Below are 26889 nucleotides of genomic sequence, written 5' to 3'. Positions count from 1 at the left end.
AGAGGACGGTGATTATGGACGTGTTGCGAATGATGAATCGATGACCCCCAGGCTGTAAGACATGCGGGGACAAACACGCCCGTGGGACGGGTCAGAACAGCCCGGGAACAAACACCTCTAGCTGGCAGGCGCTTTGCCGATGCTGTGCGGCGGCAGCCCGCTGGGCCGGTAATAGAGGTGTAATGACAGATGAGAGTTAATGGATTTCATCAGCACCTTCTGCTGCCGAGCTGCCGTCTCACTGACCCGACAAGAGTGCCGACGACATGAAGGCACACACATGCTACACACACACACAGACACACACAGACACACACACGCACAGGTACGGGCGTGTGCAGATGGAAGAGGGGGGAGGGTAAAGTACGTGTGTTGCTCCGTGGTTAGTGACTGATGCGGTCTCTGCAGATGCACACACACACACACACACACACGCTAATCCCTGTCTATGCCAGCTTAGAGGAGAAATAAGACAAAAATAAAAACACGATTACATATAACTCTCTATAATTCTACATATATTTATATATAATATAATTTATAAATACATATTTAATATACAGATTAAATGCATATAATTATATATATATTTATATAACAAAATTTATATATTATATAATGTACATTTATAATTATACATACATAAAATTATATATATAAAATTATATATATATTTTTATATATATGTATAAGATTCCATTTAAATATTGCTCTATTTAAAATATAGACACAGGCTAGGATGGTAACTGAGCAAAGGGTTGTTAACACCACCAGAGATGCACAAGAAAATGTACGGTTTTCCAAATTCTGCAGGTCACCTCAGGGGAAAAAAAAGAGAGACAGAGCTATGGACAGATAAGAGTGAAAAAGAAACAGACAAGGGGTTGAAAAAAACATATTTTTTTTGTTTTAGTTGTGAAATTTTTTTTTTTTAAGTGATTTTCCTTTTGGATAAATTTGTCATATCACAAAGTCAAAGCCAGGCTAAAAATGGACTTCAGGAGACTGATGGGAGACTCTGGGGAGATGTGGTACTGCTAGAAAACAAAAGAACAACAACAACAAAAAGATTGTAAGAGCTTAGAAAAAACAGGGACGGGGAGGTCTAAGAGGAGAGAGAGAGAGAGAGAGAGAGAGAGAGAGAGAGAGAGAGAGAGAGAGAGAGAGAGAGAGAGAGAGAGAGAGAGAGAGAGAGAGAGAGAGAGAGAGAGAGAGAGAGAGGAGAGAGAGAGAGGAGAGAGAGAGAGAGAGAGAGAGAGAGAGAGAGAGAGAGACGCGAGAGAGAGAGAGAGAGCGAGTGTGCAGATGCCGCAGTAGGCCAGCTAATAGTTCTCCATGTGAGGGAGGGGCTCTCTGGAGTGGGAGGGGGCTCTCTGGAATGGGAGGGGCTCTCTGGAGGGGGCGGGGCTCTGTGGAGGGAGAAGGTAGCAGCCTCTGACGGCGCATACCTCACCATGAGGCTGGAGAAAGGTGAGATGCCGTTCTCAAGAGATCCAACACCACTGCCCAGACGTGCCATTGTTGTTCAGCCTCCGGCCCTGGAAACACATGGTCGCCACGCCGTCTGGCCTGCTAGGGTCTCCATGTCAGCCTGACCCCATACAGACGATACTGAAGTACCCTGTACGAGTACGCTCTGCTCTGAGGCTAGGGGATGAGTCACGTTCAAGCCACAAGCTGTTCTCCACGTCCCCTGGCTGTTAAGAGGCGTTCAAAAGAATAGCCGTTTGATACACGACAACATGTGTGTGCTGAAAACGGAGGCGCTAATTGTCTGGCGGAAAGGGTGGGCGATGTGGAGAAACCTTTGTCATTAAAAAAAGAACAAGACTAGGTTAAAACCTATTATGAGGGGCGTCCAGGTGGCGCGGCGGTCCTATTCCGTTGCCTACCAACACGGGAATCGCCGGATCGAATCCCCGTGTTACCTCCGGCTTGGTCAGGGGGTCCCTACAGACACAATGGGCTGTGTCTGCGGGTGGGAAGCCGGATGTGGGTATGAGTCCTGGTCCCCGCACTAGCGCCTCCTCTGGTCGGTCGGGGCGCCTGGGGGGGGATAGCGTGATCCTCCCACCGCTACGTCCCCCTGGCGAAACCCCTCACTGTCAGGTGAAAAGAAGCGGCCGGCGACTCCCACATGTATGGGAGGAGGCACGTGGTAGTCTGCCAGCCCTCCCCGGATCGGCAGAGGGGGGTGGAGCAGCGACCGGGACAGCTCGGAAGAATTGGGGTAAATGGCCGGGTACAACTGGGAGAAAAAGGGAGGAAAGAAACCCTATACATGGCTGGGACCACGGCCGCATGAATTGAACGGCTGTTCTTGCGCCACGGTGAAACGTGGCTGTTTCGACATCGGTTCCCTGAACCGCTGATGACGTAATAGCAAACTGCTCACACGGCCGATGGGGAAACTCCAACAACTCACTCACGGACAACCACATCTGTAGGGCTGGCCAAAAACAACAGCCTGCTTACTGAGCTTAATCACCCCCCCCCGGCATCCCCCCCTCCCCCCGGGGTGAATAAAAACTCGCACGTTAATAACTGATACTCAGTATCTCGAGTGCTACAACACCATTAAGAAGATAATACAGCGCCACACACTGTTATCGAACATTCATCACAACTGCACCCACTCTTAACCTCAAGCAATGGTACGTGGATGGGGGGGGGGGGGGCTTGTTTGCCAAAAACGTTGGTTTTAGTCCTTTGAGCTCGAGGGGCACTGGGCTGGGACGCAACCCTCAGGAGGCCGATGCTCATCTTGACATCCGCAGTATATTGGGCGGCACTAGAGGAGGTGCAGGCTATGGGGGGGGGGTGGTGTAAAAATCCCCGCTTTGAACCGCCCGGCTGTGAATATCTCCCCTCATCCATCTGTCACCCAGCAGCCCCCACTTTGCTGGAAGGTGTGGGGGCTGGGAGACGAGGGAGGGGTCTTAGCCTCCCCCCCCCATACCCAGGCAAATTACAATTCTAATTATCCTCTATAATGAGCTTGAGAAGGGTCTACAGCTTTCACATCATATTATATACTGATGACTTCTATAGCCAGCTGCTTGGCAGCACTGTGTGGACCAACAGAGCAGTGGGGCTTGTGTGTGCACGTGCACGTGCACATGCGGTCAATGGATTAAGCTTAACATCCAGAGGATGATGGTGCTCACTCTGGACCAGTAAATATGTTTTGTTCCTTTGCTAGTCCCTCACTAAGTCCACTGTTATCGCTGTTGTTGTTGTTGTTGTTTGCGATGTGGGGGACAGAGGGTGGTGTTTTGTGTTTGCCACGTTCCCCCTGCCTCGCCGCTAATCCTGGGATTTTTTCCCCCTAGCCAAGCTGTCATTATCAGTGTGCAATCCGGTGCGGCAGAGCCCATCGCCCCGGTACGGTTGGAAGGATAAAACGGCGCCCCCGCCCAGGACTGCCAGCCGCAGATACAGCTCGGCTAAAAGGCTGGAAGAGGACGAGAGGTGGAGGTGTGCGCTTCTGTGTGCGAGCTGAACAATAAATGGAACAGCAGATAAAACGCGATGTCAAAAATGAAAATGTCTAAATTGTGAAAGCTGCGTGAGCAAACCAGACATTCCTAAAAAGGAACTTTTACAGCACAAAGACCGAAGCGGCGACAATGAGTCATCTTGGAGACCCGTCCAGGAACGCTTACAGAATGGACGGGGGTCTGAAGCGGCAGATCAAATGAGAGATAATGCCACAGACCACCACTGTAAACACACTTGTAATTAATTAAAACAACATCCAGAAGGCAATTTAGACCCGGAGCAAACAAGAAATCAAAAAATATATAACAAATCAGAGAAGCAAATGCCAAAATAATACCAATTACATATGGTGTTCATATCCTGAACCCCCTAGTGTGTGTGTGTGTGTGTGTGTGTGTGTGTGTGTGTTAAAGAAAGTATGATGATGCTCACATTCATTCCACCCCCTTCTCCCATTCACACAGAGCTACACCAATCAGCCAAAACATTAAAACACCTGCCTAATATTGTGCAGGTAACCCTTGTGCGCCAAACAGCCCTGACCCGTCGAGGCATGGACTCCACAAGATCTCTGAAGGTGTCCTCTGGTATCTGGGACCAAGACACTAAGCAGCAGAGTCCTGTAACCCTCCAAGGCATGGACTCTACAAGACCCTTGAAGGTGTCCTGTGGTATCTGGCACCAAACATTATCAGGAGATGTGACCTTCAAGTCCAGTAAGTTGCGAGGTGGAGCCACCATGGATCAGTCTTGTAGGTCCAGCACATCCCACAGATGCTCCATCGGATTGAGATCTGGAGATTCTGGAGGCCAGGGCAACACCTTGAACCCTTCATCATGTTCCTCAAACCATTCCCAAACAATGTGTACAGTGGGGCAGGGTGCATCCTGCTGAAAGAGGCCACTGCCATCAGGGAATACCATTACCACGAAGGGTGTACCTGGTCTGCAACGATGTTTAGGTAGGTGGCACGTGTCAATTGACGTCCACATGAATGCCAGGACCAAAGTTTCCCAGCAGAACATTGCCCAGAGCATCACACTGCCTCCACTGGGCTTGCCTTCTTCCCACAGTGCATCCTTGTGCCATCACTTCCCCAGGTAAACATGACACACACACCCTGCCGTCCACATGATGTAAAGAAAATGTGATTCATCAGGTTGACGCTCGATCCAATGGGTGTAGGCACGGAAGTAGACGTGATTGGTTGTTGGTTAGGGTTAGGGTTTAAACTCTTTTATAATTTCCATCGTTAGCAAGCGTTAACATTAGCTATCGTTACAGTACGATCCGGCAACGTTAAGGTCAGTTGTAAGCTAGCTAGCTAAATGTTTCAGTGCGCTTCGAGGTTCCGCGCTTTCTATTGGCCGACGCAACAGCCAATCACAGCTACTTCCGTGCCTACACCCCGTTGGATCTAGCATCATCAGACCAGGCCACCTTCTTCCACTGCTCCATGGTCCAGTTCTGATGCTCAAGTGCCCACTGCAGGGGCTCTTCGGCGGTGGACAGCTGGTCATCATGGGCACTCTGACGGTCCGTGGCTACACAGCCCCATACGCAGCAAGCTGTGATGCACTGTGACCTGTCTATCACAGCCCAGCATGAACTTTTTCAGCAATCACAGCTACAGTAGCTCTTCTGGGCTGTAATGAGATAATCAATGTTATCCGCTACACCTGTCAGTGGTTTTAATGTTTTGGCTGATCGGTGCACATAACACATAAGAGTTTAGAGGGTGACACTTGGCACTACTCGAAGTGACAACTCTGATGTGTTGATCTGTGTGTGACACGCCCGGCTGCTCGATGTCTGTGGGTCGGCTGTCTCACAGTGATAAGAGACGGACGAGACTGCTCGTGCGCACAAGCACACGGTCTTTGAGGACAAGCAGAAAAACACACATACGCATGCACACGCTGCAACTCATCTCCATCCTCACATTCAAAGAAAGACGCGAGACGGACAAAAACACCGACAGATTATAAAGGAAAATAAACAGACGGCGCTCAACCGGAGCAGAAAGAGAGAGACATTTTCAAAAGGACAGAACACCAACATGTTTGTGATGTGAAAGACTGGCACAAGACGAGGAGAAGGATGCCACGAGAAAAGAAGGAGGAGAACATCCATTATCCACACCGCTTATCCTGCTCTCAGGGTGGCGGGGATGCTGGAGCCTATCCCAACAGTCATTGGGCGCAGGCGGGGAGACACCCTGGACAGGCCGCCAGTCCATCACAGGATTGACAACGCCTAGGAGAATTGAGTACGGCCGATTCACCTGACCTACATGTCTTCAGACTGTGGGAGGAAACCCACGCAGACACAGGGAGAACATGCAAACTCCTCACAGAGGACGACCCGGAAGACCGCCGAGGTTGGACTACCCCGGGGCTGGAACCCAGGACCTTCTTGCTGTGAGGCGACCGTGCCGCCGTACACTTAACAACAAATATTACGGACCACCATAGAAAATAGCAGATGAACATTTAATATCCTGGAACTCACATTACAGACACTACCACTGACCATCCCTGTAACAAAATGGCCAACAGTTTAAACCCTGACCACATACCAGCCACATACTGGGTTTTGATCTAGTCTTGTTTTAAATAGTTGAGTGTCTACGTCTCCCTGGACCATTGAGTTTTGCTCTTCTCTCAGAAGGCGTTACATGCTAAATGTCTTGTAGAATGAATCCTGCAGTTTAAAGATGGCCTCTCCCTCCATCGGATGTTTGTTTTTGGGGACGTTATTGCTCGTGTGGTGTTAACGCATACGACACATCACTATGTGCTAACACCATATAAGGAGGAGAACAGCGACGGAGTAATCGGACGGTGTAAGATACACAAATCCATGTCCCGGGCCTCTGGGGAGGGAAGGTGTATTGCCCCGGCCCAGAGACAACTAGGAGGCATCGAGGACAAGCGTGCAAGAGAGGCGCCAGCGTGTTTGCATGAAAAACACGCCGCTAACTGCACACAGGCACAGGAAGACGGCGTGCTTGGCATGCCGACACCCTGTCTGTGTTGTGCGTGTCTGTGTGTGTATCATAAATCTGTGTGTTGGGGCATCCGGGTAGCATAGCGGTCTATCCTGTTGCCTACCAACAAGGGGCTCGCCGGTTCAAATCCCCGTGTTACCTACGGCTCGGTCGGGCGTCCCCACAGACATAATGGGCCGTGAACCAAGCGCCTCCTCTGGTCGGTCGGGGCACCTATCCGGGGGGGGGGGACTGGGGGGGAAAAGCGTGATCCTCCCACGTGCTTACATCCCCCCGGTGAAACTCCCTCGCTGCCAGGTGAAGAGAAGCGGCTGGCGACTCCACAAGTATCGGAGGAGGCGTGTGGTAGTCTGCAGCTCCCCCGGATCTCGGCAGAGGGGGCGGAGCAGCGACAGACATGGCAAAACCAGGTCCAGAAAGTACGACTCCGCACCATGTATTTCCTCCACCCGTTGTGGTTAAATCAGCTGTTTTCATCACCCTATCACGCTGAAGAGTGGGGTTGATCAGAATCAATTGTTTAGCACACGAGTGGCGCAAATACACGGTTAGGACTTTTACTTTCTGGACCTGGATTTGCACCTCTGAGCAGCGACCAGGACGGTTCGGTAGAGTGGGGTAATTGACCGGGTACAATTGGGAGAAAAAGCGGGGGGGGGGGGACTAAAACTAAAATAAATAAATGAATGTGTGTGTCGGGTGGGTTGCTGAGAGTGACGAACGTGAGCGTTACACATGCGTTTCATCACGGTACGAGCAGATGTGTGTGTGCATGCACACATGTGCTGGCAGGACACTGGCTCAAACATCCGAGGGGATTCGGGGAACAATAAGGGCACGGAGCGATGGCGGATCCAGAGAACCTCCATGTCAGTCGTCCTACACAGTCGCTCCGCTGTTGCACGGCCTCGCCCTCAGACACACACACACACACACACACACACACACACACACACACACACACACTCTGACTGAGGGGCCGGGCTAAACGGAGGGAAAGCTCCCCACCTCCCCTGCTGAAATTCATTGAAGAGGCCACGTGTGCTGCTGTTACACCCTATTGTCCCTGCTCCCGGGGGTGGGGGTGGGGGGGGGGGGTCACACTGACAGATTTAAGCAGCGTGCCTCTGAACACAACAAGAGACGACTTTGCATTTGAAGGGGTTACTTATGCATGAGAGGCCAATAGGGTGTGTGTGTGTGTGTTGGGGGGGGGGCTTGGGGTGGTGGGGTGTTGTCATTTTGTGACCCCCTTTTTTTTTTCTTTTTTGCAGATTTGCACGCGCACACACCCCGTCCTCTCGGAGCAGATGGGTGGACACTGTGGAAGAGGGAGAACACCCTTTCTCCTTCTCCCCAGCCGACAGCTGGGAGGCAGACATTCCTTCTTCTCAGCTTTCAGAGGAAAACAAAAAGGAGAGTGTTGTGGGACTCCTCCTACACACACGTGTTCGTGTTTCTGGGATACCCCCACCCCATTACACACGCACACACACAGCGCTCCTCTAATGCGACTGTGCTGGTCATGTTCCAGCGAGGGAGACGTGTGGAAGACGGGGCTCGGGACATGTGCTCCCCGGCTGAAGGTGAAAGCCGGCGTGGGCTGAGCTAATCTGAGCCCGCTTCGCCAGCGCTAACGACACCGGCGTGTTGATAGCAGGGCCGGACTGGCATGCGACCCCCCCCCCTCCCCCCGTTTCTTTTTTTAATTTTTTTTTTAAACAGGAACAAACAGGTAGCTTCGCCCTCGAGTGTTTTTGCTTAAGGGGCAACTAAATAGTGGTAGACATATATTGTGTAGGCCGTAGCGGACTGGACCAGACTACTGGCCGAGACTGGGCGCCGAGTCTCGGGCAACGCACAGCTTTATAATGTGGCTAAACATGAAGGTATGTGACCACACTGCAGAGATCCTGAAGACTCCACCTGCAACAAAAATGTTGCTATCGATATCAGGGCTATTTATTTATTTATTTATTTATTTCCCATTTCCCCCCCTTTTCCTCCCCACTTATATCTTTCCCCCCAATTATATCTGGCCAATTACCCCACTCTTTTTCAGCCGTCCTGGTGGCTGCTCCAGCCCCTCTGCCGATCCGGGGGGGGGCGCCCCAACTGACCAGAGGAGGCGCTACTGCAGCGACCAGGTCGTGTCTGCGGGCTTCCCGCCTGCAGACACGGCCAATTGTGTCTGTAGGGACGCCCGACCAAGCCGAAGGTAACACGGGGATTCGAACCGCCGACCCCGTGTTGGTAGGCAATGGAATAGACCGCTACGCTACCTGGACGCCCATGATAACAGGTTTATTTTAAGTGACCAAGCGCAGGCTTGTGTTACGCTTAACCATGAGGGGGAAAAAACCACAACTGCAATAGCAACAACAACAACAAAACGAGCAATGACAACGACAACAACAACAACAACACGCAGACTAGGAAAAAACAAACACAACGATGAACCAGTAAACACCGACAGAAACGCTGGCTCTGGGAGTAGCGCGTCAAACCCTGCAGTGTGCCGCTGATGACGAACACTTTAGCAAAGCCACTACTGCTACAGCCCCAAACACCACCCATCAAAGTGGAGTCTGACCGGACTTATACGGGACTATCCAGCGCTTTACCCGTGCCCCCGTCCACGGGGTTGGTGGTTGTGTCAGGAAGGGCAGCCGATGTAAACTTTTGTCAAATCAGTATGCAGATTTACAAGACCTTACGGGATAGGTCAAGGCCCGGGTTAACAACTACCGCCATTGCTGCTGTGCCCTCACAAGGGTACCAATGGAAACTGTACCTGAACACTGTGGTGACCCCTGAGAAACGTTGTGGTGGTGGTGGTGGAGGAGGAGGACAAAGAAGAAGTAGTAGTCGTAGTTTTGTAGCATCAGCAACGGGATGAACAAATGGCTATCAGTGTGTAATAGGGGTGTAAGAAAATACCGATACACTTGAGTATAGCGATATATCTGTATGCATGCTCCATAATCCAGGCAAAGAAATCACAGAAATGTGAATCAGTTCATCTGGACACAACGCTCATCTAATTGACCTCTTCAGTCTCAACTGACTGCAGGTATCCCACCCTTATGAACAATACAGTGGCATAACGACCGAACCAATCGAACGGTTTCATAAGCAAATTACCATGACCATTAACTAGAGTTATAATGGCCATGTGTACTATTCACAGAGGATTGGGGAATGTTCGCAACCACAGCATCGTAAGATGGCCCCGTAATGTACTCTCAGCCCCCCCCCGGTTCAGGGATGGTCATCTTCCCATAGATGGCCTCTTTGACTCCCCGTTCAAGCCAGTGTTCCTCCCTTATCAAGGATGTGCACATCCTCATCCTTGAAAGAGTGGCCACTGGTCTGCAGATGGTATAGACTGTGGAGTCCTGGTCTGCGGATGGTGTAGACTGTGGAGTCCTGGTCTGCAGATGGTATAGACTGTGGAGTCCTGGTCTGCAGATGGTGTAGACTGTGGAGTCCTGGTCTGCAGATGGTATAGACCGTGGAGTCCTGGTCTGCAGATGGTATAGACCGTGGAGTCCTGGTCTGCGGATGGTGTAGACCGTGGAGTCCTGGTCTGCAGATGGTGTAGATTGGACTCCTGGCCTGACGTGTTAGCTCTCCTGTGTTGTGTCATCCTCTTGGCCAGCTTCTGTTTAGTTTCTCCGATGTACAAGTCATGACAATCCTCCTGGCACTTAACCGCGTACACTATATTGGTCTGTTTGTGCCGGGGGACCCGATCCTTGGGGAGGGCCAATTTCTGGCACAGCTTGTTTAGGGATTTGAAAGCAACAGACACGGTGTTTGGAAAATAGGCTGTTCTGACACTCCCGCCACATATAGAACCATCAAATCGAATCCGATCGAATCCGGCGACCTCCAGACATAATAACGTCAACCATCCGGCGACGTTACCTCCGGCTTGGTCGGGCATCCTACAGACATAACTGACTGTGTCTGCGGGTGGGAAGTCGGATGTGGGTGTGTGTCCTTGTCGCTGCACCAGTGCCTGGTACAGTGCGGGGTGCTTGTTCGGGGGGGGGGGGGATAGCGTGATCCTCCCACGCGCTACGTCCCCCTGGCGAAACTCCTCACTGTCAAGTGAAAAGAAGTGGCTGGTGACACCACATGTATGGGAGGAGGCATGTGGTAGTCTGCAGCCCTCCCCGGATCAGCAGAGGGGGCGGAGCAGAGACCGGGACGGGTTGTAAGAGTGGGGTTAATTGGCTGAATACAATTGGGGAGAAAAAAAAAAGAAGGGGGGGGGGGTCATAAAAAAAACACCATCGACTTTTAGTTAATAGTTTACATGTGAAGATTTGTGAGACAGCGGTTCATTTCGTGTTGTGTATAACCCCCCCCCGACCGTTCGATAGCTGTGTTGTAATCTATCTTCAGCCATTTGACTCTGGCTGAAACGGGAATTAGCTTAAACACAAAACACAGGCCGATGAAAGTGGCACAATATATCGACCCGTAACCCCTGTACTGCGATACGCATCGTGTCGCCAGAGTGTTGCCGCTACACAACGCTAGTGTGTAACCTCTTTACCACATGCAGGCTTTTCATACCATGTAGCCAGAACCCTGTCAGTGGTTTTCACTTTGTGTTAGCAAGGTTTGTTTTATGTGACAGGGTGCTGTCTTATATACCAGAGCACTGTTAAGCCAGGCTCCTGCTGACATGTATGGCAGTACATCGAACACACGGAGGGAACACCACATAGCCAATCTAACACGGCCAAAACCTGACGTCGGAGCTTGTCGTTCAAACATCTTTTCCTTCCTTTAACGCAGGGGTGGCCAAATTCTATTGCTGGCTTATCTCCACTGTTCTATTTTGGGCCTCATACAGAAAAATGTAAGGAGTCACGGGCCAAACGATATTAAGCACGGCAGTTTTCCACCGCCTACGCCGCCGGAGAAACTGTGCTTTTAGACCGGAAAGCCCCCGAGCCATGGAAAACTCACATGACGCTAGTTTACTGATGCGCTCACGTAGTCCAGCGGGCATTTCTATATCTGAAATTGAATTCAAATGAATACAATAAAGCTCTTTAAAACTCTCATTCAAGAGGCAGTGCAAAACAAAAAAGCTGGGTGCAAAAAAAAAAAAAAAAAGAAGAGAAAAGAACAGGAGAGAAGCTCAAGGAAGGGACAACTGTCTCCAACACTCCTCCACAACTCTGTGTGAATACAGTTCACGGCCTACGGGTTCACCATCAGGATTATGATGCAATGTGTAAATCTGTAGTTAAGCCGTTTGTTAGATATGGTTTTATTACATTTGTTTGATTAAATCTATTAATTAAATGGGGTTGTCGGGCGTCTGGGTAGTGCAGAGGTCTATTCTGTTGCCTACCAACACGGGGATCCCGGTTCGAATCCCCGTGTTGGTAGGCAACAGAATACACCGTTTCGCTACGTGGACGCTGACCACATCCAATTTTATTTTTAAAATTCACACCAGGCCACTTAGAAGAAAAAAAAAAAAGGGGCAACGGGCTGCAGTTGGCCCGCGGGCCATAGTTTGGCCCTGCCTGCTTTAATGCAACTTAAACCACATTTTGTGGTGAGGGATTTAACCAGTTGTTGTGGTTGTTGCCATGCGGATAATCCCTACTGATGATGGTGATGATGTGAACTGGTTAGGACTGATCCCTTTGTGGATTTTCATTCCTCAACAAATACATAGTAGATGTTTGTGAGCCGCTTCTGTCCGTCCTTGAAATGGGTAACAGTCCAGAAAGGCAAGGTGAGATGGTCCAGAATATCATGTGGGGAAAAAACCCCCGACATCCCAATAACTGCATATACACAAGACCAGGTGTTGCCTAGTAACAGGTAGACCAAACTGAGTGCAAAGTGGTTGTGTAGCATTGCTGAGTGTGTGTATTGTGCTTGTGAGTATCACGTAGCCCACCTCGATGGGATAGCTGGCTGGAAAAGAATTTATTCAGCAAGTCAAACAATGTTTGAGTGAATGCAAGTTGTACCACAATGTTGTACCACTCATTCATTGTGGTACAAACAATGAATGAGTCAATTAAAAAAGGCAAAGCTATTTTGTTAAATTTTGGCAGTACAAGACACAGGGATTCACCTGCAGCGACAGAGGAGAAGATGGTCGTCATCGGATACGATGGACAACCAGCACTTCGTTTGATGGCTGGGACAGCTTGATCTGCCACTTCCTGTGGGCCCAGGGACCACAGCCCTGCCTGGAGCTGTGCCTGAAGACGAAAACCGAGGGCGGTCTGGCAGGACGCGGAAGCGGGTGGGCTAAGCTAACTAGTAGCTCATGCAGACCGGCAATTCTGATAAAACCAAGGGCGGCCTGGCCTGGCCTGCCGGCCTGGCCTGGCCTGGCCTGCCGGCCTGGCCTGGCCTGGCCTGGCCTAGCCTTGACTGTGTTTTTAGTGTCATCGTGTGGTGTGCGGGGAGGTGTGTCAAAGGTGTCTGGCTGGGAGAACTAACTGAGGGAGCTTGGTCTGCTCCATCCTGTGGGCCCACGGACCACGGCCCTGATCGGAGCTGTGCTGGACGCGGAAGCGGGGCAGGCTAAGCTAACTGCTAGCCCATGCAGACAGGCAGTTCTGACAGTCATCTTGGCTGGTGTTCGTTCTCCTGGACAGTGATTTTTTTGTTTGTTTAGTTCTGGCGGCCCGTCCAGGGTGTCTCCCCGCCTGTCGCCCAATGGCTGCTGGGCCAGGCTCCAGCATCCCCGTGATCCCGATTGGGCAAGCAACTTGGATAATGGATGGAAGGATGGATATGTGTTAGAGTAGAACCTGACAATCCAGTTTAAAAAGAAATGCAACACCTGCATATCTCAACCTCCTGACATACACCTCCTCTATCGCACCTACCAAGGCTGGATATGTGAGTGGCCAAAAGGCTTAGCATGGTAGCCAGCTGCAGAACATCAGCGTCTGCATCCCTCTTGCATCCCGTTTATGAATAGTCAGGAATCAGGAACAATTGATTGTTATTTCTTCCATGTACTTGCGTACACGAAAGAAACAAAATTCCGTTTCCTCCAGCCCAAAGCAGTGCAACACAAAAGACAAAAACATACATCTGAAATGCCCAAAAACGACAACACCAAAAACATACGAAAACAGAGAGAACAGAGCAAAAAGACAACACAAAGTTAACAACACAGTCCAAAAACATCCCACTGTCCAGAGAGCGAACGCCAGCCAGGATGACTGTCGGAACTGCTGGTCTGCATGGCCTAGCAGTTAGCTTAGCCTGCCCCGCTTCCGCGTCCTGTCAGACTGCCCTCGGTGTTTCCTCCTCGGGCGCAGCTCCAGCAGGGCCGTAGTCCCTGGGCCCACCAGACGCAGCAGACCAGGCTCCCCCAGCCGATCCAACACCAGCTCTCCCAGCTGGACACCTTCGACACACCTCCCCGCATGCCACACGACGACACCAAAACACAGTCAAAGCTAGGCGAGGCCGCCGCCAGACCACCCTCGGGGTTATCGGAACTGCCGGTCTGCTTGGGCTAGCATGTAGCCCATAGTTCATAACCATACAAGCGTATTACTGTATGGTACACACAGGCATGCACACACATGCTTGAATACAAACAATCTCATCCATCTTGACCCAATCCTCCGAATGGACTTCAGTCTAGTCTATATCAAGACCATGACCATTTGGCTGCTGTTTGTTCTAGAGAGCTGTGTGCGGATGATGTAATGTGAACAGAGGGCACTGGGGTGGAGCTTTGCCAACTAACCCATAAACATCTCGACACTCCATTTAATGGTGTATCTGCAGTATCTGGGACGGGATCAGGACAATGCCAAAAACAGAACATCATGAGAAGTAATTGAATGCTGATGAAGACATACTGGTGGAAGGATGGGCTAAGATGCATAGCCCGTACCCACAACATTATATACAGCCATGACTGGGACACAGCCTCTGTGGATCCAGGTTTGAGCCTTGGTATCTGCAATAAACAACATTCGGAGTTATCCTTTGACAGGACACTGAAACTCAACCAGCTTCTGGTGCTGTACCGTACGTGAGCTTTTGACTTAATTATGTGTAAAGAGGGGGGGGGGCAACTGGGGCGGCACAGTGGTACAGTGGTTAGCGCGGTTGCCTCACAGCAAGAAGGTCCTGGGTTCGAGCCCTGGGGTAGTCCAACCTTGGGGGTCGTCCCGGGTCGTCCTCTGTGTGGAGTTTGCATGTCTGTGTGGGCTTCCTCCCACAGTCCCAAATACATGTAGGTCAGGTGAATCGGCCGTACTAAAACTGCCCCTAGGTATGAATGTATGTGTGTGTGTGTGTGTGTGTGTGTGGGCCCTGTGTGATGGTCTGGCAGCCTGTCCAGGGTGTCCCCCTGCCTGCTGCCCAGTGACTGCTGGGACAGGCTCCAGCATCCCCGCGACCCTGACAGCAGGATAAGCAGGATGGATGGGGGGTAGGGGGCAACTGGAACGAGAAGTCTTCATCGAGGCTGCGCGGCATCCTCTCCTCCGCCACATCGACTGTCTTACTCCGCTCATCTGATAACATCAGATCTGAAGATCTTCACAAAGGTCGACGGTGCTGTTTTTTTTGCAGACCTCGAGCCAGGAAATGTGGAGGAAAAAAAAAACCCCGCGCCACCGCTGTTGCAACACCAAGATCTACGCCAGCAAGCAACACATGTGTTGCGGGACGGTGCACGCACAACCAAGCCCTTTTCCTTGACTCACTGTCGACTAATCCGCCAGATCAGACAGTTTCATCACAAACTGACAAGCGGCGATTCGGTTAAAATGTGCGCGTTTGTGTGTGTGTTTTGTACATTATTGATAAGATCATTTTCTGGTGTACCAGACACTTGTGTTCTGACTCAGATCGTCTGCGAACGCACACACACTAAGTCAACAGGATGAAGGTTTGAGCGCGGCGGTTTGGTGTGCGGGACGTGCGGCGCGCTACGCGCCCGGCTGCGCTCTCGTTTTGAACAGGATGTGCTGTTGCCTAACGGCGTGACGGCAAATCGGCCCACGCACCTCTGAAAACACACAAACACGAAAACAAAACGGGCGGCGGAGGGAAAGCAGACACGGGGGGGGAAACACGGCAGACAGAACGGGGGGGGGGGGGGGGGGGGAAGACGAGCGAGTGGAGAGACAGGAGACAGCAGGGGACCGGGGGGATAAATTTAGGCAGCTCATTAGTCAGAGATGTCCTCCACTCAGCAGGCTGGTCCCTGGGACGAGGCCCTCCGGTCGTCATTATGACCGCCTGCCGCTTCACACCGCCACGCGGCTTACCGGGGGAACTCAGCCGTACGCCACGCCCCACCCCTCCGCAGCCCAGGATCAAACCCCCCGGCGGAGAGAACACGGGACGGGCGAGCCAGCCCGCTGAGCTTTAGCGCCTACGGTACCGCCGTGTACGGAGCATCACTCGGCACCCGCCGCAGTGAAGGAAGAGTAGCGCAGCTGCGCCGCACATGAACCTACATGTTTGTCAGACCGGGCTTACACAAACGCCCTTCAATCAGACCCCAACCGCGGGTAGTAGTTTCGACTCCGCTGCTGCCACTCCTCCCCCCGCTCCGACATTTATTCATCTTCACTGCACGGCGCACACACACACACACACACACACACACACACACACGCGAGAGGCAAACGAAGAGAAGGGAACAGAAATGGCTGGGAGATAAGAGCGGCGTGCGGAGAAGAAAAAGGAAAGCAGAAAGGTTGACATGCCGGCGGTTGGCTTCCGACTGGTTCCGACTGGCCGGCTATGAAGCGTGGGCGAGAGGCAGCATGCGGAGGGTGGGGGTGTGTGTGTGTGTGTGTGGTTCTACGTGATTAACCGCCATCCCCGACATCCAGGCCGTAAATACGAAAGACCGACACGGTCCTGTAACTTCTGCTCGCGGGGGTCTTTTCTGTGGTGTGGCGCTTCACCTGGCACGGCTTCTCCCCTGCAGGACTGGGACGGGTAGGAGAGCCATCACACGGCACCGCGGGGCACCAGGGAGCAGCGGCGAGTCCCTCCGAGTCGATAAACACAAAGGGAATGGAGGAGAGAGAGAGACAGTATGGTGGCTTCTCCTGCCACACCATCTTCTTCTTTTTTTGTGGACCCCTCCCCTTATCTCCCCGATTGTATGCGGCCAATTACCCCGCTCTTCCGAGCCGTCCCGGTCGCTGCTCCGCCCCCTCTGCCGATCCGGGTGAGGGCTGCAGACTACCACATGCCTCCTCCCATACACGTGGAGTCGCCAGCCGCTTCTTTTCACCTGACGGTGAGGAGTTTCGCCAGGGGGACGTAGCGCGTCGCGTGGGAGGATCACGTTACCCCCCCCCCCCCCCAAACAGGCGCCCCGACCGACCAGAGGAGGCGCTTGGTGCAGCGACCAGGACACACACCCACATCTGGCTTTCCACCCGAAGACACGGCCAATTGCGTCTGTAATGACGCCCGACCAAGCCGGCGGTAACACGGGGACTCGAACCGGTGATCCCCGTGTTGGTAGGCAACGGAATAGACTGCTACACCACTTTCTAATGGCCTCTGGTCTTACCTGGCTAATGGCTGAGAGCTTGGAGAGAGAGAGAGAGAGAGCGGGAGCGGGAGCGAGAGAGCGAGAGACGTCTAGGGAGGGTGAGAAGGCGGCAAAAATTGTTCGATGCTTGAAATGCGCACACATAAACGCATGTCTGCAGGCGCAGGGAGTTACGAGTCCTAATTGGAGACTGGTGATGTATAGGAGCTGCAGCTCGCCGTGGTCGGGCCTGTGGCCTCTCACCACCCCCTAAAAAAAAAAAAACCTCCTTTGTCTCACATTTCAAAAGGGAGTCAGTGGCCAGGGTGTTGTTTTGCTCCTTCTGCCTACGACCCTCCTCAATTAGGGGTCTTCGGGGGCTACCAGCCACAGTCAAATTAGGAAACCTAGGACTCCCGTTGGTCCAGCCTACCAGGAAATCTCCTGTGAGGTCGGAGAGCCGAGAGTTGGCGGGCGAATCGCACAGCACCAGCTACTCGAACGCCTGTCTTTCCGCTTTATTAGAGGAGGCAACCACTTTCAAAGAGGGGTCATTAGAAGATGCCAGCAGTAGGGTATGGCCTGTTTTGACATTTTCCTTTACGGTCACAGCAGTGATGCTACCCAGCCGCCAAGGTCTATGATTACAGTGGGAAGGGAAGAAAAGAGGAGCCATCACACCCCCGTGGTTAGTCAAAGACTTGCAAGACAAAACGAAGGCAACGGTCCGCGCAACAGCAAGCGGAGCCGCTCGGCGCAGGATAAGGAACCGAAGCAGAGGCAGAGGATGGACAACCGCAAACAATAAACACAAATCTCAAAGGCCATCAGAAAAATGAGCTGTAGCTCCAAGATTTTTGCCATCTTACTTTTTCTTCCCCTTTCTCTCAGCCCCCCCCCCACCCCCCAATGTTTTCCTTTTCAGACCAACTCCATGTTTTCCTCGGGGCCTAGGGGGAGCCAGCTCCTGTTCTCACATGAGAACGTACATAAATGTCAATCCACCTCACCTACACGGATCACCGTACACCTCAGTTTAAATCAGCCTCATAGTACTATATCTATATCTATATATATATATAAAGTGTTTAAGACTTCTGTGGTTGGCGTCTGGGTGGCATAGCGGTCTATTCCGTTGACTACCAACACAAGGATCGCCGGACTGAACTCCCATGTTACCTCCGGCTTGGTCGGGCATCTCTACAGACACAAATTAGCCGGATGTGGGTGTGTGCTCTGGCCGCTACACTAGCGCCTCCTCTGCTCGGAGGGGGAACTGGGGTGGAATAGCGTGATCCTCCCACGCGCTACGTCCCCCTGGCGAAACGCCTCAAGGTCAGGTGAAAAGAAGCGGCAGGTGACTCCACATGTATGGGAGGAGGCATGTGGTAGTCTGCAGCTCCCCCCAGTTCGGCTGAGGGGGTGGAGCAGCGACCGGGGATGGCTCGGAAGAGTGGGGGTAATTGGCCGGGACCACTTCCTGTACAGCGGGACAAAGGCAATGGCTGACCCGCAGCCACACTAAGGGAGTGCAGTCAAGAGGTAAGGGCACGCAACTTTAATATTTTCTGGGGGTGATCCTGGAATATGTGAAACCCAGCCTTTATAGGACGTCCTCACACTCATCAGACAGCCCGAGGACAGAAAACAAGTAATACTTGTTCGCACTTCACCTGGTTTCAAGCCCGTTCACACAAGGTCCTGAAAAGTCTTCCACACCGCCAGGATTTATCATTAACCTGTACCCTTAATTCCTGAACTATAGTACACACACTGTGACTTCAGGATACAAAAAAACTCAAATTAACACACTTTAAATTGCAGCGTTTCATTTCCCAGCTGAATGTGGGTATTAGTGAAGTCAGTTATGGATCTTTTAGTTGTGTTGTATTATTTTTTTTGTGGACCCCCCCCCCCCCCCCCCACACACACACACATTTTCTCCCCAACTGTATCCAGCCAATTACTCCACTCTTCCGAGCCGTCCCGGTCGCTGCTCCACCCCCCTCTGCTGATCCGGGGGAGGGCTGCAGACTACCACATGCCTCCTCCCATACATGTGGAGCCGCCAGCCGCCCTTCTTTTCACCTGACAGCGAAGAGTTTCACCAGGGGGACAGAGTACGTGGGAGGATCACGCTATTCCCCCAGTCCCCCCCCCCCCAACAGGCACCCCTGACCGACCAGAGGAGGCGCTAGTGCAGCGACCAGGACACATACCCACATCCGGCTTCCCACCCACAGACAACGGCCAATTGTGTTTGAGGGTACATCCGACCAAGCCGGAGGTAACATGGGGATTCGATCTGGCGAGCCCCGTGTTGGTCGGCAACGGAATAGACCGCTACACCACCTGGAAGCCAATAGTTGGCATATCTATGGTTAACGTTAAATGAGGGGTACCAAATATTTTTTATTTTTTTGGAGGAATAGCGTCTTCTCCACACTCATAAACCATGTTAAAATACAGACACAGACTGTGTAGGACAGCAATGTTAGAAGGAAACCCTCTCAAATAAAACCTGCTGTCGAATCCGGATGTCCCTTACCCCGGGCTCACCCCTCTTACCAAGTTTGTGATTGGACATTAATTAATCAGTCGGAACTACGGACTCTTAGTTGTATTACAATGTAATAAAACGTTGAAAGAACAAATGAACACAGTCATCTTTCCCTGTAGGCCTAAAGGGAGGGGGGGGGTAACACAGTGTTTGTTTACCTCAGCGGCTACAGCACTAACCCTTACAAAAATAAATATACCAGCTTGCAGACGCTTTTGGAAAAAAATGTCCTGAAGAAAACGGGGTCGAGTAAACACCTCAATAAACGCTGAGGATGTTATTCATGTTAGCATAGCAGATGCGCTAATGGCAAGTTTGTTTACACAGTTTTTTTTTAAAATTATGTACAGCTAAAAAGTAAACAAACATTTCAAAGAAGGTTGAGTCAGTTCATCTGGATACAATGTTTATTGACAGATACGTTTCATCACCCAACTTAAGTGACCTCTTCAGTCTTAGACTGAAGAGGTCACTTGTGCCCGGATCAGACCACAGGATATTTTTTGTCTTTCACGGTGGCACCATGTCAGACTACTGCTATAAATTCGCGTCCTGTCTTGGCCGCCAGACTGGCCACGCCACAAGATGATCCTGACCCATCATAGCATGCTGCCGTCATCACATCATCTAGTGTCATCACGACCGTGTGCGAGTTCATAGGTCTTCAGGGAGGCGGGGTCAAGAAGTGTCAGTCATGGAAGAAGCGCTATGTGTGCTGCTTCTGTCATCCATTCATTGACCAATAGGACAGCATCCTGTTTTCCTGTTGGTCAGCATCAGGAACACCTCTTTGAGCGTCGATCAGGGGTGTCAAACTAGACGGAAAATGCAAAAAAAGTTCTGACATGCTAGACTTGTCGAGTCGGGGGGCGTCTGATGCTGCTCTTGGATTACGTCACACTATAAGAGCGTTTGTCGTCCCCGACGTTCATAAATCGGGCCCGGCGCTTAAAATTTGTCGGCAATGACAAAATCGCGTCAAAATCGGCTAGTCTGAACCCGGCGTTATGAAACATATCTGTCAGTAAACGTTGTGTCCAGATGAACGGATTCAACCTTCTCTGAGTTTCTTACCTGGATTATTGAGCATGCCTCAAGATTAAAAAACAAAAACAAAACACTTGCTCTCTGACTAGGTTCTACCACAGCTTATTCCTGCTACACACACTTTTGTTTAAACTTTTCTCATACTGGGTCGAATAGTCAATCAGAAAGCTTGAAGCCATTTTTCTGCCCGTTTGAAAAAGGGGGAAAAATGAAGAGCGTCTTCAGTAACTGTGGTGCTGGCTGTGTGACAGCGGAGCAGTGAAAGGCTGTACGGCTCATATAACCTTTGCTGTCATCTTCCCTCCCACCGTCATTACAAAAATAAATCTCCACAAAAATATGTCTACAAAAAGAAAGGGGACCAAAAGTGATGTACCCTCCCAAAGGTTAAAAATGCAATTGGACCGTATAATACTGCCGTGTGCTGTAGGTCGGTGCTAGTGCAACGCTATGCAAATCCATTATTTCAGCATCCATTTCTATTCATCCCACACTGCTATTTGTAGAAGCCTTGAATAACCCTGTCAGCAGTGATGCAATTTCCTATTAATGAACATTTCCAGAGCAATCTCCTTTCCCAGGACATGTCCAGGGATTACACATCTGAATTATGTATTACATCTATAGGGGAAGAGTGGCAGGTGAGAGAGACAAAGAGACAGACAGACAGACAGACAGACAGACAGACAGACAGACAGACAGACAGACAGACAGACAGACAGAGAATATGAAGGCTTGGTGTACTGAACTGAAGACTAAATGTCCGAGCAAGATGATGACTTCTGAAAGAATCGGATGCAAAATTCCAGATTTTCATCATAATCTGTTTTAATGGAGACTACAAAACTCCAATCTCTCATTAGAAATGGGATTAAAATATATGTTTTCTTTAAAAAGGCATCTATTTTGAAGGTCCTTTGTCTAACTTGTAAACCCTTCAATCCTTAATATTGTTGGTGCAGCAGTAGAAGGAGTTAGCATGTCTAAAGTCGCTCATACTTGTTGGTGCAGCAGTAGAAGAAGTTAGCATGTCTAAAGTCGCTCATTCTTGTTGGTGCAGCAGTAGAAGGAGTCAGCATGTCTAAAGTCGCTCATACGTGGTGCAGCAGTAGAAGAAGTTAGCATGTCTGAAGTCACTCATACTTGTTGGTGCAGCAATAGAAGGAGTTAGCATGTCTAAAGTTGCTCATACTTGTTGGTGCAGCAATAGAAGGAGTTAGCATGTCTAAAGTCGCTCATACTTGTTGATGCAGCAGAATCAGTTAGCATGTCTAAAGTCGCTCATACTTGTTGGTGCAGCAGAATCAGTTAGCATGTCTAAAGTCGCTCATACTTGTTGGTGTAGCAGTAGAAGGAGTTAGCATGTCTAAAGTCGCTCATACTTGGTGCAGCAGAAGCAGTTAGCATGTCTAAACTCGCTCATATGTGTTGGTGCAGCAGTAGAAGGAGTTAGCATGTCTAAAGTCGCTCATACTTGTTGGTGCAGCACTAGAAGGAGCTGGCATGTCTAAAGTCGCTCATACTTGGTGCAGCAGAAGCAGTTAGCATGTCTAAAGTCGCTCATACGTGTTGGTGCAGCAGTAAAAGGAGTTAGCATGTCTAAAGTCGCTCATACTTGTTGGTGCAGCAGTAGAAGGAGTTAGCATGTCTAAAGTCGCTCATACATGAACCCTATACCTGAGACGTCAATGTCTAAAAAACATCTGATAACGTAGGGCTCCAGATGGTGACTAAAACGGTCGCCAATGCGACTAACTTGTTAATTTAAACATTTTTTTTGGATACCCCCCTCCCCCGCCTTTTTCTCCCCAATTGCAGCTGGCCAACTACCCCACTCTTCCGAACCATCTCGGTTGCTGCTCCACCCCCTTTGCCAATCCGGGGAGGACTGCAGACCACATGCCTCCTGTGATACATGTGGAGTCACCAGCTGCTTCTTTGAACCTGACAGTGAGGAGTTTCACCAGGGCGACATAGCTTGTGGGAGGATCACGCTATTACCCTCCGAACAGGCACCCTGACCGACCAGAGGTGGCGCTAGTGCAGCGACCAGGACACATACCCACATCCGGCTCCCCCCCGCAGACACGGCCAGTTGTGTCTGTAGGGACGCCCAACCCAAGTCGGAGGTAACACGGGGATTCGAACCGGCAATCACCATGTTGGTGGAACAGACCGCTACGCTACCCCGGACGCCCTGGCTCCTGAAAATTTGATTTGGCTCCTAAATATTGTGGGTTTAAGAGCTAATGGCTGCTAGATACACATTTTATTTATTTATTTATTTATTGCCCGGAGCTCTGCACCTTTAAAAAAAGAATATCTCAGTATACAGCAGCAATATTGCCTGCACCACAAAGGCCTTCTGTTTTCACTTAGACATGCACAGTTATGCACATATAAGGCAGAACGTCCACACGTACAGTGTAAACACAGACACACAGGCTGACACGACTATTAAACACACACTCACAACACACACACACACACACACACACACGTGCGCGTGTGTGTACAAGTATGCCTGCACGTGGCCAGGCATTTGAGGACACATTCTCCTCATTCTGATTGATGCCAGTGTGTGTGTGTGTGTGTGTGTGTGTGTGTGTGTGTATGTGTAAGTGCGCTGGAGAGAACGTGGATGTGAATAAAACCCTCTGGGCTTTACATGAATCATGTGTGTTACATAAGGACCCAAAGAGATGAAACACTTGGGATGAGCAGTGCCCACACTCTCCCTCTCTCTCCCTTACTATCGATCTTTCACCGATTCCCTCGTCTTTTCTGCCCCCCCCCCCGTTCTCTCGCCCCAACGTTTCCATCACTTACATTTCCAAACAAACACACTATGCAAGATTTATTCAGACGGTACATAACGAAAACAAATCAATGGAAGCATTCCTGCCACTGCAACACTGCCGTGCATTCTTCTGAGGCCATAACACACACACACACACACACACACACACACACACACACACACACACACACAGCCTGCCTGCTCTCCTGTGTCAAGGACATCTGGCAGCGTTCATGAACTGGCTGTGTGTGTGTGTGTGTGTGTGTGTGTGTGTGTGTGTGTGGGAACGGTGTACGTGTGTGTGAGTGTGTGTACGGATGAGAGCACAAGGGGGGGTGGTGGTGGTGGTGGGGGGGGGGGGCTGGAACGCCAGAGAGATTGGTGGGGAAAAAAAAGGAAAGCTGGCACAGGCGGACAGGGTTGGGAGAGCGCACGCCACCAGCGGCGTCTCCTCCTCCTCCTCCTCATTTAAGGAGCGTGGCGCCGCACATAATCGTCTTCTACCTGCACCGCCTTTTAATCCCACACCCCAACCGACATGTCACGGCAGCGGGACGGGAACACGAAGGAGGTGAAACCAACCTACGTGTGCCTGTGAGTGAGTGAGCGAGTGAATGGGGGGGGGGGGGAAGAGAGAGAGAGAGAGAAGAGAGAGAGAGAGAGAGGAGAGAGAGAGAGAGAGAGAGAGAGAGAGAGAGAGAGAGAACACACACAGCTCTCTATCTGTGTTAAAAGCCCTCTGAGGACGCTTAAACGTCCGGGCTGATTAAAACCTTGTGACAGCAACGTGACCACACTCTGCTCTCTCTCTTTACCTCGGTGGACGTGGGGGAGCTGCTGGGATCCATCAGGGCCGAGGACGGAGTCATGGGGGACGCACCACTGCAGCAGAAACCTCTGACCCACCCAAAGGTTAAACAAGCCAATTTAACGCAGCCGATCCGATCCGCGGGATGAGGACAAAAATAACTTCAGTCAGCTCGTGAGATAGACAGAGCGGGAGTGAGACAGTGTTTTTTGATGCATTCGGGTGTGTGTGTGTGTGTGTGTGTGTGTGTGTGTGTGTGGTGTGTGTGTGTTGTGTGTGTGTGTGAGAGAGTCTGAGAGAGAGAGAGAGACAGACAGACATAAAGACAGAGAGAGACAGACAGACAGACAAACAACAGAGAGAGAGAGAGAGAGAGACAGAGAGAGAGTGACAGATGGACGGACAGACGGACAGACAGACAGACAGACAGACAGGACAGACAGACAGACAGACAGACAGAGCGAGACAGACAGACAGAGACACAGACAAACAGAGAGAGAGAGAGACAGACAGACAGAGAAAGAGAGCAACAGAGAGAGAGGAGAGAGACAGACAGACAACAGACAGACACAGACAAACAGACAGCAGACAGAGAGGGAGACAGACAGACAGCAGACAGAGAGGGAGACAGACAGACAGCAGACAGAGAGACAAACAGAGAGAGAGACAGACAGACAGACAGACAGAGAAAGAGAGCAACAGAGAGAGAGAGACAGACAGACAACAGACAGACACAGACAGACAGACAGCAGACAGAGAGGGAGACAGACAGACAGCAGACAGAGAGAGACAGACAGCAGACAGAGAGAGAGACAGACAGACAGCAGACAGAGAGAGAGAGAGAGACACACAGACAGACAGCGAGAGAGACAGACAGACAGCAGATAGATAGAGAGAGAGAGAGAGAGAGAGAGAGAGAGAGAGAGAGAGAGAGAGAGAGAGAGAGAGAGAGAGAGAGAGAGAGAGAGAGAGAGCGAGAGAGAGAGAGAGAGAGAGAGAGAGAGAGAGAGAGAGAGAGAGGAGAGAGAGAGAGACAGACAGCAGACAGAGAGACAGAGACAGAAGGACAGAACAGAGGGAGAGAGAGAGAGAGAACAGAGAGACAGAGAGAGACAGACAGACAGACAGAACAGAGAGAGAGAGAGAGAGACAGACAGACAGACCGACAGAACAGAGAAAGAGAGAGAGAGAGAGAGAGAGAGAGACAGACAGACAGACAGACAGACAGACAGACAGACAGACAGCAGACAGAGAGAGACAGACAGACCGACAGAACAGAGGGAGAGAGAGAGAGAACATAGAGACAGAGAGAGAGAGGGATGCTATTTGGCTGTAAACACACAGTAAAAGGTGGCAGACTATGTGAGCAGCGTGACTGATCAGGATGTCAGAAAGACATGAACCATGTACAGGCTCGGTGATCACAGCTTGGCCGTAGAGACTGGCCCACACAGGCAGACCCGCTGCCCAGAGAAGACAGGCGGTGCCAGCCCGGTCCACAGAGACAGGTGCCGACACAGCAACACTTCCTGCTACGATGTAGCACGTATGAGGACATCAGAGCCAAGTCCTTTGCAAAAAATTAAACATCAACTCCAAGGTTTTGATCCTCTGACCAGACTAAAATGCAACATCTGCTTGGACAAAACAGTGCCAGCGCCACAGATGCAGCAAGAGACACCAGCGCATGGTGCATGTCCCAGCCCAGAGACATGGAGACACATGGCAGCTGCAGTTAGCCTCCTCACAACTCATGCTCTGCCTTCTGATCTACCACTCTACTTAGTGTATTTTTTACATCTGACATTTGATTTGATACTTACGATTTTGTACTGAGAGCCACAGAGAGAGAGAGAGAGAGAGAGAGAGAGAGAGAGAGAGAAAGTGGGTGGGTGGGTGTGTGTCTCTTACCTGATGCGTGACAGTGAGGGAGCACAGTCAGGAGGAGGAGGAGCACAGAGGCAGCCAGCCTGTGGACTAGGGACGAGGAAGAGGAGGAGGAGGAGGACAGGACTCTCGTCTGAAACGCTACCATTCCATCGCACATCTTTTCGTCCGGCAACCAGAGCAGCGACTCTACACTTTAACCTGTCCTGGGCACACAGAGGACGGGATGGATTACTGTCAACATTCAGCTAGGATTACATAACCCAAAAGCCACCGGGGTGACGGAGGGGGGCGGGGGGGGGGTATTAAAAGAGAGAGCGAGTGGGATAGAGAGAGAGATTAAAGGTGAAAGAGAGAGGCAGTAACACAGAGAGAGAGAGAGAGAGAGAGAGAGAGAGAGAGAGAGAGAGAGAGAGAGACCCTTTGGCATATCCTGATGTAGCATTTGCACTACAAGTGACTATGCCTGTTGTGTGTGTGTGTGTGTGTGTGTGTGTGTGTGTGTGTGTGTGCGTGTGCGCGCGCACGTACTTCCTCTTTTCATGCTAAATAACCAAAAGAGACACGATCAGTTCTCTGGCTTTTGGTTTGATTCAACGCCGTCGTCAAGCGAGAAAAAACAGATGTTAAAATAAGCCGCGTCTATATATAGGCGTGTCAACAGAAGACGGGCGACATCCGCGGAGCTATTCGTGAAGTCGTGAACAGCTAAACTGTTCCGAGTTCCCGTGTCTGTCTAACGTCTAC

General features: G+C 50.8%; 1 protein-coding gene across 1 annotated transcript in view; it reads right to left on the bottom strand.

Moving 5' to 3' along the window:
• The window catches only part of susd6 (sushi domain containing 6), a 35224-nt gene extending 8917 nt beyond the window's left edge, over positions 1 to 26307 (bottom strand). Inside the window, exon 1 of the mRNA XM_056294481.1 lies at positions 26167 to 26307. Within this exon, the coding sequence (XP_056150456.1) occupies positions 26167 to 26302 (136 nt within the window). The 5' untranslated portion in view covers positions 26303 to 26307. The remainder of the gene's footprint in view (positions 1 to 26166) is intronic.
• Between the last annotated feature and the right edge of the window lie 582 nt (positions 26308 to 26889).

This window comes from Lampris incognitus, chromosome 15, assembly GCF_029633865.1.
Source record: "Lampris incognitus isolate fLamInc1 chromosome 15, fLamInc1.hap2, whole genome shotgun sequence".
NCBI classification, from domain to species: Eukaryota; Metazoa; Chordata; class Actinopteri; order Lampriformes; family Lampridae; genus Lampris; species Lampris incognitus.
Note: the sequence above shows the minus strand (reverse complement) of the source record. Positions and strands in the feature narration are given on the sequence as shown.